The sequence below is a fragment of the Aplysia californica genome, unplaced genomic scaffold (genome assembly GCF_000002075.1).
Source record: "Aplysia californica isolate F4 #8 unplaced genomic scaffold, AplCal3.0 scaffold00370, whole genome shotgun sequence".
Lineage (NCBI taxonomy): Eukaryota > Metazoa > Mollusca > Gastropoda > Aplysiida > Aplysiidae > Aplysia > Aplysia californica.
In genome coordinates this window covers 43,950-59,447 of record NW_004797640.1, presented here as the reverse complement: position 1 = coordinate 59,447, position 15,498 = coordinate 43,950, and the positions used below count along the sequence as shown (strand labels likewise).

The 15,498-nt window shown below is 38.2% G+C and overlaps 1 protein-coding gene across 1 annotated transcript; it reads left to right on the top strand.

Moving 5' to 3' along the window:
- Positions 1 to 8,362: 8,362 nt before the first annotated feature.
- LOC101853400 lies at positions 8,363 to 15,498 on the top strand. The gene is made up of 5 exons (XM_005103373.3): positions 8,363 to 9,970; positions 11,486 to 11,532; positions 12,060 to 12,286; positions 13,044 to 13,473; positions 14,802 to 15,498. The coding sequence occupies exons 1-5, from the start codon at positions 9,835 to 9,837 to the stop codon at positions 15,078 to 15,080; spliced, it is 1,119 nt and encodes a 372-aa protein (XP_005103430.1). The 5' UTR covers positions 8,363 to 9,834; the 3' UTR covers positions 15,081 to 15,498.

Below are 15,498 nucleotides of genomic sequence, written 5' to 3'. Positions count from 1 at the left end.
GTAAATTTTGATTTGTGTGCTTTCAGCCTGTATTTTTTTCTATTCTATAAGCTCTGCTGTGATGACACATGATATAAATAACCACTGATTTCTGTCTTCAATGTTTGTGTTTGTTCAATGGTGATTTGGAATATGCTCATTAGTTTCTGTGTTTGGTTTGATACAACATATATAGAAAATTATGACGTGACAACCGTTATATCCCATTTTACATGTAACCGTTTAAAAAAAAATAATTACTCGACAGCTTTGTAATTTTTGTTTTGTAATATTAATCAATGTGCTTCAAGATCCCTTGTCAAGTATCTTTTAACAATACTTTTGTTTTTGGGTGCAAACTAGCTACGCCTTGAAGTCTCAAGATTTTAAAAGTAAAACACCCATTGTTTTTGTTTGTCTTTATCATCTTTCAACCCTGCAGGTGCTAAAAAGGGCACTTGTAGAAGGGCTGTGTTTTTTTGACCACACGGATTGGCGACAGTACGTAGTGAGATGGCAAATGGCAAAGTGAGTCAATTTTGATGATTGATAGCCGGGCTAAAAAAAATTTTAAGGGAAAAGAAGACTAGGATTCTCATTTTGACCTATTTCTAATGTGACCTCAACAAGTTTAGAAAAAGTTTAGTGGATACCCTACAGTGAGATTTCGTTGTTTTGAGTGTCTCGGGGTCAAGGTTGAGAGAGTAGACAGAACGCTGACGTGTATTCCATCGGTGCTCTGGTGTGGTTTGCTCCTTCTTTCTTATCAAACATCTATCGTCCTTATCTCTCCTCCTTCTTTTTTATGTTTGTTACTCTCTTGTAACACCTCTAATCTTCGGCACTTATGTGACCTTATTGTGTTGCAAAACTGTAAAACTCTTACTAAAACTAAAAGTATTCCATCAACCGAACGGCTCGGGTGACGTTTTGTTCTTTCTCTCGGTTCACTCGGCGGTTCGTTTCCCATAGATCTACGCTAGGCAGGGAGAAACTGCGACCTCTGGGCCAGATCTCGCCTGTGAGAAATTTCAGTGGAGCCAGCCGTCGACCCAGTAATTAATAATGAATGTGACCACATTGCGTTGATAATTAATTTTTTTAAAAACTGTCTGTCTTGCAAATTAAAATTAAAAAATTTCTGGCCGATGGAAAGAAAAGATGAGATGTAAATGTAATATTTTATTTCATGAAATGCCCTTGAATGACATTTTCTATAATGTCAGTTTTAGTCTCTCTTTTGAAAGCTTGGGTAATTAACCCAATATATTCTTAGGCTGCTTTGGGCGTTGAGATTGTCGGAATCGCTTAATCCGGCCCATGACTTGGATGTGCTTGCCTTTGCCTAATCTGTGCCCTAACTCTATCGTCTATGTGTCCGCAGGGTCAAAGCATCAGGCAGCAAAATACAACTTCCTTAATGTGCTTTGTAGCTTTGTAGGAAATACAACGCTGTTGTAGATCTCTAGTTTGTGAAAACAAAACAACTTCATTTTTTTCGCGAGAAAAATGAGTAACTCGAAATTGTCTTGCTCAATATATGTGAAGTTAAATAAAAATGGAGCAGCACATTTTTTCTTTTCATTTCTTTTTTTTTCTTCTTTTTAAAATAAAAAAAAAATTGTTTGGGACTGCAAGAAAATATTTCCTGAGAAACAGTTTTCTTGAGAACATGGCTACTGCTTTTGCCTGTCTATGTCAATGTAATGCTAAACCACACATTGACTTTTATTTCTTTCTCAAATATCATACCTCATGTATACTTTTGTTCGTTTCTATAATCTCATGCATACTTTAAAGACTTTTGTTCGTTTCTATAATACTATACCTCACATATACTTTTGTTTGTGTCTTCAGTATCATTCGTTGCTTTTACTTTTGTGTGTGTCTTCAGTATCATTCGTTGCTTTTACTTTTGTGTGTGTCTTCAGTATCATTCGTCCCTTTTACTTTTGTGTGTGTCTTCAGTATCATTCGTCCCTTTTACTTTTGTGTGTGTCTTCAGTATCATTCGTCCCTTTTACTTTTGTCACACGTTGTAGGTTGGCCTTTCTGCCCCCTCACTTCCCAAGGTACTGTAGTCACTCTCTGCTCTCTGAGACCACCCCGGCTAGGAAATTTATGTTGAAGTAGAATACAAGAAATAGGTTTTGGTTCATGAATTGCTTATTCTTGAACCTTGTTATTTTTAAAGGATGCTTAATAAGTATTATATTTAAAAGTTTTGAAAAACTTTAATCATCAAGTGTTGTTTTATGTTTTTCATTAATCAGATTGTAGTATTTTTTTCCTCAAACTTCTGTTGTGACTTGAATGGCATGTACTCAGTATGTTAGTGTTTTAGCGCCTTTAAATGGCTGCTTGCACTGTATGTTTCCCAGGAAGTTGAGGTTGTTTCAGAATGCTCTCAGGTCTGCTGGGGTAATAGTATAGATTGTGAAACGCATAGAGCTTGCTGTTGAGTGGGGATTTGCGCTATACAAATGTTATCTATAATTATTGGTCATGTTTCTGTTGCTGCTGTGAGCATTTTGCCAAGATGACATCAGAGATTCTGTGTCACCTTCAATTTTTTCCCGCTTTGGAATAGATTTTCTTTCTTTTATTTCTTAAAGGTTTATGCTAATTTCAGAAAAGAAGATTTGCAGTTAATTTATTGTCTGACCTATTTATTTTGATAATAGCTATCTCTTCTAGACGTTTGTAACCTGATTGTTTGGAGAATGAGTTTGCATTAATTAATAATGTAAAATGTAAAGATTTTATCAGTTGCCATTATTTCATAATGATTGGAATTCTGTTTTGTCAATTCTTTTCCGTTGACTGGGATGTCTGTTTAAAGAAAAACGAGAAGAAGAATGTTTTTCCATACTGTGCTCACGCTCAGAAGTTAGCTTATGGCTTATTTAACAGGCAGGCTACTTCGACTTAACATGTCAGGGCCCACTCAGACTGTTGGGTACCCCCCGGGGTAGTGCCACTGACTGAAGTGTCTTTAGGCCATTCTCAAAGGGGGGATATTTCTCGTTCGTGCACAGTAGAAGTAGAATTGTAAATGGGCTGACTCATGTCACGCTCATAACTGTACCTGATCTACAACAGGGAACTGCTGCTTTTTCTTTCCTGATCCTTGCTATTGTCATTTTCCTCTACTTCATTTTATGTTTGTCACTCTGTTGTGACCTGCTATTTTGGGGTGCCTTGATAGTCGAAGCAGACCTTGTGCTGGTGAAGCTAGAGAGGTGAGCAAAATAAGTCTGATTCCCTGTAAAGACTTCTCTGTTGACACCCACCCCTTGGCGCTCATATGACCTTTTGCAGTTGCGAGCGCCGTAAAACCCTCTACTATAAAAAAACAACAACTAGACTGCGCAGGGTAATAGATCCCAGCAGAGAAAATGGAGATGCTCAACAGAATGTCTTCTACATAGGGTGGAAATCGTACTGTTTTTTGTGTTTGTTACTTACCGTAGGAGGCATGGAGCCCGGCCTTTACACACTGTGAGTTGGTGCCTGGAACACTGAGTTTGTGTTCATAAATGTGTGGCATTGTGGTGAAATCTGGCGCTCGTCAAAATAACGAAACCTGAGAAATCGGCATTTTTCTGCCAGTTTGGACATTTTCTTTGAATTTTTGTTTTTTGGCTCAACACCTTGTATGTCCATTCAAAAACACTTTTATGTGTGGATTTTGTGGGAAAACGTTGATTAAAGGCACAAAAAATGTAAATTTGCCGTTTCCAAGGACTCTTAAGCAATGGAAGTCGCCAAACTTTGGCAGCCATTTTCTCACTAATTTTACTTCTGAAACCGGGCGACCCCCACTTCCTTCAATCGCAAATATCTTGACTTCTATTCCTGGTAAACGGATATTATTCATCAAAAGCAAGACAAATGAATAACCTTTAAGGGGATACCAATAATGCCACATGCCCAAAAATTGTTGAACGCCATATTCCACTGGGTCGTGACATTTTATTGAAATGATTACATACTTTATTACTTACTTTATTTTGCCAGAGATGACTGTTTCAAGTTAGATCACCTGCCTCTTGAATAATGTGAAAGCTTGCTGTGTGTAAATGGGTATAAAGTAAAGCATATTTTGTATCATTCCATAATATTTCACCATTTGCTATGCCATTTCTTCACCATTGCTGTGTCTATGCAAAAAAGTCTAATTGTCAGAAATGTGTGTGTTGTTCTGCCGTGTGCTTGTGTTGTGTTGTGTGAACTTGCTTTAAGGGTGAATAAGTCTGTTCTCAGGTCTGCTGGGGTAATAGTATAGATTGTGAAGCGCATAGAGCTTGCTGTTGAGCGGGGATTTGCACTTTACAAATGCTATCTTTTATTATTATTATTATTATTCTATGGTACATCTGTCCATCTAGGTCTAGTGTTCTGTGAACTTGCTTGACCCGTGGCTAAGTTTGTTTTGTTGTACATCTGTCCATCCAGTGATGTCTGAACTTGCTGGATCGGTGGATAACTCTGTTCTGTGGTAACCCCCCGAGGCAGTGCCACTGACTGTAGTGTCTTTAAGCCATTTCCAAAGGGGGGACATTTCTTGTTCAAGCACAGTAGAATTGTAAATGAGCTGATTCATGTCACGCTCATAACTGTGCCTGATCTACAACAGGGAACTGCTGCTTTTTCTTTCCTAATCCTTACTATTGTCATTTTTCCTCTACTTCTTTTGTATGTTTGTCGCTCTCTTGTGACTTGCTATTTCTGGGGTGCCTTGATAGTTGAAGCAGACCTTGTGCTGTTGAAGCTAGAGAGGTGAGCAAAATAAGTCTGATTCCCTGTAAAAGACTTCTTTGTTGACATCCACCCCTTAGCGCTCATATGACCTTCTGCAGTTGCGAGCGCCGTAAAACCCTCTACTATTAAAAAAATGTTCTTTGGTACATCTGTCCATTCAGTGTCATGTACATGCGTACTTAACAAACAGGATATCTGATCTGTCTCGGTGATAAACACAGGGTACAGAAAACAGAACTTCTGAACTACACTGCCATTCGACTAGAAAATCTAGTGTCTAGCTAAAGCAAGTTCAAATGCCAATTGAGAAGAAGAAAAAATCAGTAACAAATAAACCCCCGTCTATAGCTACAATTTCAGTTCAAATTATCCAATCTCATTCATGATTGCCTACATTCTTTGAAATCAGAGAAATCTATACCAAATTAGACAAAAGAAGTTGGGTACTTTCTTTTAAATACTAACTTTGAAAAATCCTGTTTGATCAAATTTGGCATACATCAGGTTTCATATATTCAAACGACAGCACACCTCCTACGTGGTGTTTGCAATAGGAGAAGAACTCTCCTGCTTCATCTTCTTCCTCATTCTTTATACATGACAGCGTCAGACATCTTCACAAACGCAGCAATCCGTCGAAGTGCCTCCAGGTTGCCAAAAAAGCCTGTCGCTGGCTCCTGTTTGTAGCTTTTCTGGCATTATCGAAATCTGTCAAGTAGCCTACTCCGACAAAATCGAAGATCTCCAATTCTTTTTTGCCTGTCAAAGAACCTGGATTGGGTTACGCATAAAATTCCAATTTTTTATCTTGAATGCCATTTCCTTTACCTCATGTCGTAAATGCAATGTGTTGTAAATGGTGTGAAAATACACAAATGTGTTTGCAGTGTTTACGTTTCTTTGCAATATTCTTTTTTTTTCTAAGGTTGGGTTGTTGTTGTGTAATCTTAATGTACTAGGGTTCCGGCGACCCCCCGGGGCAGTGCCACTAACTGTAGTGTCTTTAGGCCATTCCCAAAGGGGGGACATATCTCGTTCAAGCATAGTAGAATTGTAAATGGGCTGATTCATGTCATGCTCATAACTGTGCCTGATCTACAACAGGGAACTGCTGCTTTTTCTTTCCTGATCCTTACTATTGTCATTTTTCCTCTTCTTCTTTTGTATGTTTGTCACTCTGTTGTGACCTGCTATTTTGGGATGCCTTGATAGTCGAAGCAGACCTTGTGCTGTTGAAGCTAGAGAGGTAGCAGAGTAAGTCGGATTCCCTGTAAAGACTTCTCTGTTGACACCCACCCCTTGGCACTCATATGACCTTCTGCAGTTGCGAGCGCCGTAAAACCCTCTACTATAAAAAATTTTAAAAAGGGTTCTGGCAACTCGCAATCTTTTTGTTCCCCCCAAACTCCTATTTTTTTGGAGAGGAGTTTGAGAAAAACTATTTTTTGGGGGGTGTTTGAGAAAAACTTTTTTTGGGAGAGAATTTTGAGAAAAAGCCTTTTTTGGAGATGATTTTGAGAACAACTTCTATTTTTCAATCATGGCATGGTTGCTATCCAGAAATAAAATGATAGTTCCAGGCTATTGGCTAATTGTTCTTGCTACGAGTACAGATGTTCCTAACTAGGTCAGTTGAGTAAGGCGGACATTTTGAAGGATTAGACTAGAGAGTGGCATGTGTGTTTAACCATCAATGTTTTGTGTTTTGATTATATGAGTGAAAATTCAAAAGTTTGTAAGTATTACATGACATGTAGTTCATTCCCTCGCTTGTTTTGTGTGCAGTACTGTGAGAAAGGCCAGTGTCTTTCTGTGATTGTATGAGGGCCGCCGAAGTTCCTTCCGCCTGATTCAGTTTGAAATGGCAAGATTTATTGCATGATAATTGATAGATTTACAATATCTGTAAAAAGCTCATCATTAAAGAAAGATTTGTTTCTTATATGTTTGTCTTGGATTATGGTTAGTGTAGGTGACCCTTATTTGCATTCATACAGTGCAATTTTTAAGCTGTTTTTTAGGTGAGATTTCTTCTGTCGGCTCTGTGTACAGAGTAGAATGAATTCAAGCTGAAATTGTTGAATGCGGGCATGAATGGCGCACTATTCCAGAGATTTCTTATTTTTCCATCATCAATGGAATGAACTACATGCACCTTACAGAGGATGGATCGACTTATCTTACTGCTGAAAACTTTGAATAGCTCAATGTATGTACGCTTTGTGTATCCTCAATGTGAACTGTCTGTGGCAGGACAGGTTTTTTACACTTTCTTATTTTTGTCTGTTTCTCCCTGTCTGATCTCAGGGGTAGCCTACCTCTACTGTCAGTTCTTCACCCACTCTGGAACTGCTGCATTTTCTTTCCTCATCCTTACAATCATCATTTTTCTTCTACTTCTTTTGTATGTTTGTCACTCTCTTGTGAACTGCTATTTCCGGGGTGCCTTGATAGTCGAAGCAGACTTTGTGCTGTTGAGGCAAGAGAGGTGAGCAGAGTAAGCCTGGTTCCCCATTTAGACTTCTCTGTTGACGTCCACTCCTTGGTGCTCATATGACTTTATGCAGTTGCGAGCGCCGTAAAACCTTACTGAAACTAACGATCTCAGGGGTAGCCTCCCACTACTGCCAGTTCTTCACCCCCTCTACTCTGTAGCTGATAACTGGTTCTCTCCATTCTGGCAGAAAGCTATTGCCTTTCAGATAACCACAAGCACATGGATGTTCAGTGTTCTTTCTTTGATTGGATGAAAACAAATCCTTGTCTCACAATGTGTATCGTTACTGTCTTAATGGAAATAATAATTCCACTGGGTTTTTTTCTTTTTTCCCCGTATGTACAGAGTCAAATAAAGTTGCTCTATTTTCTTGTGACAGATAGAATAAGTGTTGTGAACAAGTATTTTAACCACTCCAGTTAACAGGGCTATGGTGATTTCCCCCATGAGTTGTAATTGAAACCCATGAACCACCAATGTTTAAACCATTGTCCTGAATGATGATGGCAATGGTTCTCCTCATAATAATATGATGATACGAGCATGAGATCTGTGTACTTGTAGAAGTACATGATGAAAATTATATAGATGTATGTTTTTTGTTTACATATTGGTCTATTACTTATTTCACAGGTCACTTTTGTCAAATGCCTTGAAATAAAACACTTTTTTGTGTCTATGATTATTTGATGAAATAAATTAAAGAAGCGAATAAATAAATATGTACATATCAATTTATGTGTTTGTTTGGGATTATTTTGTTTGTTTGTTTTTTTTCAAAAAGAATCAGACTACGTTGATTCCGGTTGGTAGAGTTATTTTGCAGCCGAAAGAGAGAGTTGTTGAATGCAGTGAATATCAATGCTGAATGATAACGGTCATTGATGGCGCATTATCATTCCAGCATTTATTGTGACATAGAGTGGCCAACTTGTACACAATTCTTTTTTCAACAGGAAACTTGTGCAGTGTCAGTAAAAGAGGTGTAGCAGAGTCTCGCTTTCTTTTCTGTAAAACTTAAAGTGCAGCATTGTGTTGGACAGTTTAAAGTGTTGGCAACTGTTGCTTTACAGTTACATATTCACAGTTAGTCACAATTGCCAATAGTACTATTGTGCCAGAACACAATTGCTGGGACATTTCAGTGACCCAAGTTCAGCATTTGTTGAGGACCCCCGAGCAAGTGTTGAGTTCCTGCGTGCTGTCGGCATAGCTGACTGCTTATGAAGCCACAGCGCCAAAACGAGAGAGAGAGAGAACTGCCTATAGCAAAGGTCCTTCCACTCATCCACAACCAAATACATTGTACTTTTATCATGAGATGTACACTCATACGTTCGCACCCATGCTCACTCTTCAGGATTTGGCAGACCTGCCTATGTTTATGAATTTTTCGTAATATTACGAAAATATGCCAGAAATTTGACCCCGTTACAAAATTACGAAATTACTATAAACTATAAAAATTACGAAAAGCACGTCAATTTCATGAATAATTAATTCTATGACAGGAAGAGGCTGAAGAGTGCCTACACCAAGTAATTAGCCCCTCTTAGACTCGGAATCAGAAGTCTTTTCTATGTAAACAGTCAACTGTACACATAGAAAATGCATGTAAGCTGTAACGTAAAGTTTTATTCTTTTGGGTTTTTTTATAAGCCCCAACTTGGTAGAAGAAAAATCATACTAAATCTATTACTCATTTTTAAGTCAGATTACTAATTTTTGGCCATTACATTACCAATTTTTAAAGTCTCAACTAGGCAGGTCTGGGATCTGGTCTCCAGTGCAGATGTGGAGAAAATGCTACTGCGCCAGTGAGGGAGTTGAAGTGTACAAGTAGACAAAACTCATTCCAAAAGATTACGAATAATTACATTGTAAAATAAAAAGGTGAATATATAAGATACCGAAGTATTGTATCTGTATTATATCGCATCGCATTAATATTCGGTGACTTTTCGGTTTTCTTTCTGTAGAATGTCATTATCTTATAAAAAATGTTAAGCAACGATAAAAGAATATCTTGACGGTGCCTTGATTTCTTAAGTATTCATTATGTAGCTTCCAGATTGTCATGCTCAAAGTTACTAGATTCTGGTTCTATTTCTGTCTAAATCCTCTATAAATATATACAAAGTGTGATGTAAAAATGCGACTACAACAGGAAGTAGGAAGTGGCTGTGTCAATGTGTTGTGGTTTCGGTATTATTAAATCAAAGCTGTCAACAGAGACGGGTGAAGCTTCTTCTTGACAGGAGCAGTCAACATCATGCAGTGATGAGTTTAATGAAGCAAAGAAACTGAGTTTTAAATTGTTCAGACTGTTGTTGAAAGTGTTGGTCTACTGTTGGTGAACTGAAGATAAATAACACACAAGACCACCTGAACTCATCAACTGTTCAACTGTTTCTGATTTGACAATTTGTATTTTTGTGTAGGCCTTCTCTGCTGCCTAACTATCCCTATTATCTCCATGAATGCCCCCCCCCCCCCCCCCCTGATTTCTGATTTTGCTAAAACTTGCTATCGTGTTTATGAACCTGCACACATGACAAAGACTCCTAAAGTACTGAAATCGGAGTGACATTGTCATGGCTCTGGGAAGTTCAATTATCGGCAAAGTTCGCAGGCAGTACGTTATTATGCGCTATGGAAGATGGACAACAAAGAAAATGATTGCGGCTTTTGCATGCCTTTCATGTCTAGGGCTTGCAGTGTACTCTTTGTGTAAGTTGATGTCTTTTTATTTATTTTATTTTTTGGTGTCTTCATGACCATGTAATATAGATCTAGTTGAATGGTATTGTCCACCTGCTGAAACCAATTACCTGTACTAGGGCTGGGTCGCGAGCGCGAGAACGGAACTGAATCGTCACTCTTGCCGGCGGAACGCGATTCACGATTCACTTCAGCGGAACTCGGAACAGTATCGCCAAACGATTTCCGATTCCCTCCCCTGTCGCTGTCTACTGCTGAGTCGAGTCACGAGCGCAAGAACGGAACGGAAAACTTAGAACGGCTCCCCTTATTTTACAAAAGATTGTATAGTCCAACCCCCCTATTAAAACAAAATGAACGGGGTCCAACCAATAGACAGAAGGAATTTTTTGGAGCCATTGTTTTAGCGAATCATGGGGTGGGGGGGGGGGGAGTGAATTTATGGGGTTCACTAATTGAGGTCAGTTGATAGAGCAGTACAACAAAAGGTGTGGGGCAGAGAGGATGGCGGAACAACAAGAATGGGGCTCGCGCTCGCCAAGTGGCGTTGATATATGACACTGTTCCGTTTCAGTCAGTGTTCTGCCACAGTTCCACGAGCAGGATCCAGCCCTAACCTGTACAAATGACCACTTCCCACTCTCCCCCCCCCCCCCTCATATTTTTTAATATATTGATGAGGCCTATAGCCTATAGTGACACAGTCCGAGATGTCATCCGGTCTAAGACAACCACCTTTTCCCTAAAAAATTCTCAGACAATAGCGACCTTACCAGTAACGGTGTCACGGCAGGCAATTATAATCAGCATGGCTTGTCCACATACTCCTTTGATCTACTTGTAATTACATTAAAAATATTGTGAACAATACCCTACACATCCAATCTAACATATATGTAGTTCCATTAAATTAATGTTGACTATTTATCATTGTTCTTATCTCAAATGATAATCAGAAAGTGATCATTTTGCATTCGTTCATGTTGAAATGAAATCTTACAGAGATCTTAACCATGATTTCCTGAATTGACGCAGTCTTTCAAGTTTACTCTCACAGTCCTCCCAGGGGCTATAATGGACTATGCAATAGCGTGGCAAATTGAATATTTTATTATCTATGTTGTATGGTTTGAGATTATGAGGGGCTCAAACGTTTGTAACTCCTGATCTTTGTCTTTACCAAACAATTAAAAATTATCAATAATTATCTAAAATATGATATGGTAGGTGAGTTAAAGTTTGTTTATAAATATTTTCTTTTCTTTGGGGGATGCAGTAGCATTACAATGACAGTACATTAAAAAAAAATAACGGCTCTACCCTTTTTAGAATATAATTCTGGGAAGTATGGAAAGTTGGGAGCTTTTGATTAATGTTGTAAAAAATGTTTGAGAGTTGCATTTACAGCAGTGGTAGTATTGCTAGCTCTTCTTTTCAAATTTTCCCATGGATGGACAGGTTGACTTGTTTATTTTATATACTTTTTATCCAACACTAATTGCTTTATGTCTCTCTTTTATTCAGTTCATGCAGTGTTTACTATAGAGCTGTTGCCTTGGAAACCTGGCGTGGTATGTTTATGTTTTCTTGTTTAATTTTTTGCGTTATTTTGCACATTATTCTATTTTACTGAAGATACAATATTACATGGTTACTGTATAATTTTAATTTAATTCTTTTAGATTTTAAAAAGAAATCATGGTAAGTTAAAACGTCATTTCATTTTATTTCTCGAACTCAAAATTTTCGGATAATTGGTCCCTTTGTAGTTTATAGGTGTATTCAATTGTTTCAAAGCTTTTATTGCCTAACTTTAGTAGAAATATCTACATATTATAGGATCCATTCTGACTTTGGAATACGGAAGTGAATTAAAGTATTTATTATGGTAATTGTGTGCCTAAGTTATTGCCTTATTACAACTTCTTCGTTGTGTTCCTCACTTCACATTTTCCAACAAAAGTCAATCCTCCATTGTACAGGTCTCTATCTAATCCGTGCTTCAATCTTCAGGATAACTTGTGTACCTTTATCTAATGCATGCTTCAATCTTCAGGATAACTGATGTACCTTTTTCTAATGCATGCTTTTACTTCAGGACAACTGGTGTGCCTACGAGGACGTCCCGGAATATATGCTGACCCCAGCTCCCGATGAAATGACGGTGGTCACAATGTTCATCAACCTGGGTGTGTTCAAGAAGGGAGAGGGGATGTACTACTACCACTCTCCGCACAAGTACTATCGCTGGATGAGAACGTTCGGCAAAATGGTCAACAGAGTTGTTGCGTACATTGAGGATGAAGGCGATATTGAGTATTTCAGGTGACTAGTTGCTTTGTGAAAAAAATCCTGCACCTCCCTTCGACTTTCTAAGGATACCAGAGGAAGTAAAAGTAAAGTAAAATAAGCATTATGTGAAGCTAGCATCTTGATAAAGGCCCATTTCATGAAAAATGAAGCTGCAGTGACACTCAAAGTGTGTTGGGAGGGTGACCAGAGGAAAAAATTTTAAACACTGATAAAGCAGTTATTTTCCATATTTTGAATTACTTGATCCTGGGAGCCACACCATAGCACTTGGGGCATTGCCATACGTGCTTCGTTTCCCGCTCCAATATCCACCTCAGAGTCCATCTGCTGATCGTTCCGGTGTTCATTTGGTTAATAACCCGTCTTTCCATCCCCTGTTCCATGCTGGTTCTGCCACTTCCTCTGAAGACACCCAGTTCTTCAAGTCGTAAGATTGGCACATAGTCATGCTCAATCTCCTCATCCTTAAGTGTGGTGGCAAGGGCCTTCACGACATCCTTTTTGTCCATTTTAATGTCAGTATTGACAGGTGCATTGCTCGCCAGTTTGTCTGCTTGTTCATTTCCCAACACACCCATATGGCTGAAGTTAGACTAAGTGTAAAAGGTTGTGTGTTATGTGTTGTTTGATATAATGTAAAATACAAAGAAAAAAAAACAACAAAAGAAAAACGAAAAACCCAGAGTGAAAACAAGAACAGTTTTAAAAAAGTTAATAAATTGAAATACTACAAACAATGTTATAATTTGTATTTCCCATTCTGTTACAGAAAAGTGAGGTCTTGTCTGCCAGCCAGCCACACAAAGATTATCAAAGTGCGCAGGTCCGAACTCCCGTCCTTCAAACACCTGCCGGAGATCCGACGCATTTACTCCCAGCCCTCGTACCCCAAACGCGACCCTGACACGGTGTTCCCCGAGTACGCTTGCACCATGCACGCCAAGTACGACGTTCTAGAACGCTCCGTCATCATGGACTTCTACAGGACCCCGTACTTTGCCTGGGTAGATGTGGGGCTGTTCCGACAACTAGACGGTACGGACCACTCCCTCTTCAAGTTGGTCCCGCCGGAGAAGTTTAACCCCGAGCGTGTGGGGATGTCGCAGGTCATGCCGCTAGACCCTGTGCACACGCCGGAGTTTGTGATGAAGAACTCTCAGATCTGGGTGTCGGGGAGCATGGTGCTGGCCACTAAAGAGGTACGTGCATGTGTCTTCTTTGTCATATTTATTAGTAAAAAAGTCTTTTGCTGACATATGTCTTTGCCTCTTTTTTGTCACTGTTGTTAGTACTTGAGTATGTCTTTTGTAGATTCAAATCTATATATATATGCTTTCATTGTCACTGTTGTTTGTATTAGAGTATGTCTCTTCTTTGTCACTGATATTAGAATTAAAGACTTTTGTATGCATATGTCTATATCTCCTCTTTGTCACTGTTGGTAGTAGTAGAGTATGTCTGTGGGTGGTTGGTGGGTGCTTTGGTGTGGTTTGCTCCTTCTTTCCTATAAATAAAAATCTATCTTCTTTATCTCCCCTCCTCCTATTTTGTGTTTGTTACTCTCTTGTAACACTTCTAATCTTCGGCACTTATATATATATATGACCTTATTGCATGTCTTCTCCTGCTTCTTCTTCCTTCTCCTCCTCCTCCTCCTCCTCCTCCTTCTTTTTCTTATTCTCCTCTAAATAGACACCCCAGTCTCTAGTGAGAATGGATAGTTGGCGGGTGCTCTGGTGTGGTTTGCTTCTTCTTTCCTATCAAACATCTATACTCTCTTGTAACACCTCTAATCTTCTGGCGCTCATATGACCTTTTGCAGTTGCGAGCACCGTAAAACCTCTACTCAAACTAAAACTAAAACACTAGTGAGAAGGCCGCTGTTTGCCACAGGTCCTCCAGGCCCCTTAAAGTTTTGGCTCTCTGTCCAGGGTTGGGCCAAATATTTCTTTCTAATTCTAAGTACCTCGCGCATTGGGTGGGCTTGTATTATTATTATATTTTGATTTTTATTCTTTTTCATATTATTGTATTTTATTTTAATTTTGTTTAATTTTATTCGTTATATTTTATTTTATTCAATTTTATTTCATTTTATTTCATTTTTTATTTGATCATATACCATATTATTTTATTTTATTTTATTTCATTTTGTTTATTATATTTTTTATTTTATTTTATTATTTAAAAGAAAATTCTATTTTATTCATTTTATTTATTATATTTCGTTTTACTTATTATATTTCATTATATTTTAAAATTTTAAAATTTCATTTTATTTGATATTTTATTTTATTTTATTTATTATATTTTTATCTTATTTTATTTTATTTCATTTTGTTTATTATATTTTATTATATATTTTATTTCATTTTATTTATTTTATTTCATTTTATTTATTATATATATTTTTTTTTCCCCATTTAATTTACATATTTTATTTAATTTCATTTTATTTAGTCTATTTTATTTTATTTTATTTTATTTCATTTTATTTATTTTCTTTTCTTTTATTAATTTTTCCCAGTACATGCTGAACTTCACAAGAGAGTACAAGCAAGCCGTGTCTGATCTGCTCAAGGAAGGTCTGTCCAACTCAGACCAGGGGGTCATCTACGCCATGTACACAGCCAGGATGAGGCGGCAGAACCAGGTCAAGGTCAAGACGTACCTGTGTCACCAGGGACAGCTGGGCCTCTACGGCTCCGACTCGCGCTATTTTTGTCTGGGTTACGTCTGCAAGAACGCCTGGGAGAAAAGAGTGCCTCACGTTAGTCAAAGGTTACGGTCGGAGAAACAAAGATGATCCTCGTGTGTGTTTAGTGGTCGTGTGTTCAAATCTTTGTATGTCTGTTTTGTTCATCTTAGTAGTGTGGGATCATGTGTGTGGGATCATATGTGGGGGATGATGTGTGGGTGAGAGAGATTTGTTTGTTAAGTTTGTGTGAGTAAAGAGAAGCACATTGACACAATAATGGTCATATAGTGCTGGTAAAAAGACAGACAGAAACAACGGAGGGAGAGTAAAGAAGTAGGACCTTCTAGTGGTGCCCTTCAACCACCCGCTGGGAGAGAGAGAAAAACTTAAAGACTGTATGTAATGGTTTGATGCCTGTTGTAAAGACATAACTTTCTATGTCTGCTTCAGACCTGACATCTGAAGCCTGAAGAAGAAGTAGAAATAGATGAGAGTTTTACCAGTGGTGTTGTGTAAAGGTACTATA

Bases quoted from the DNA above. Each gene is read 5' to 3' on its own strand.
- LOC101853400 (XM_005103373.3), top strand. From the start codon at position 9,835: ATGGCTCTGGGAAGTTCAATTATCGGCAAAGTTCGCAGGCAGTACGTT. The intron at 11,533-12,059 runs GTATGTTTATGT...CTTTTACTTCAG, and splicing joins TGCCTTGGAAACCTGGCGTG to GACAACTGGTGTGCCTACGA. The intron at 13,474-14,801 runs GTACGTGCATGT...AATTTTTCCCAG, and splicing joins TGGTGCTGGCCACTAAAGAG to TACATGCTGAACTTCACAAG.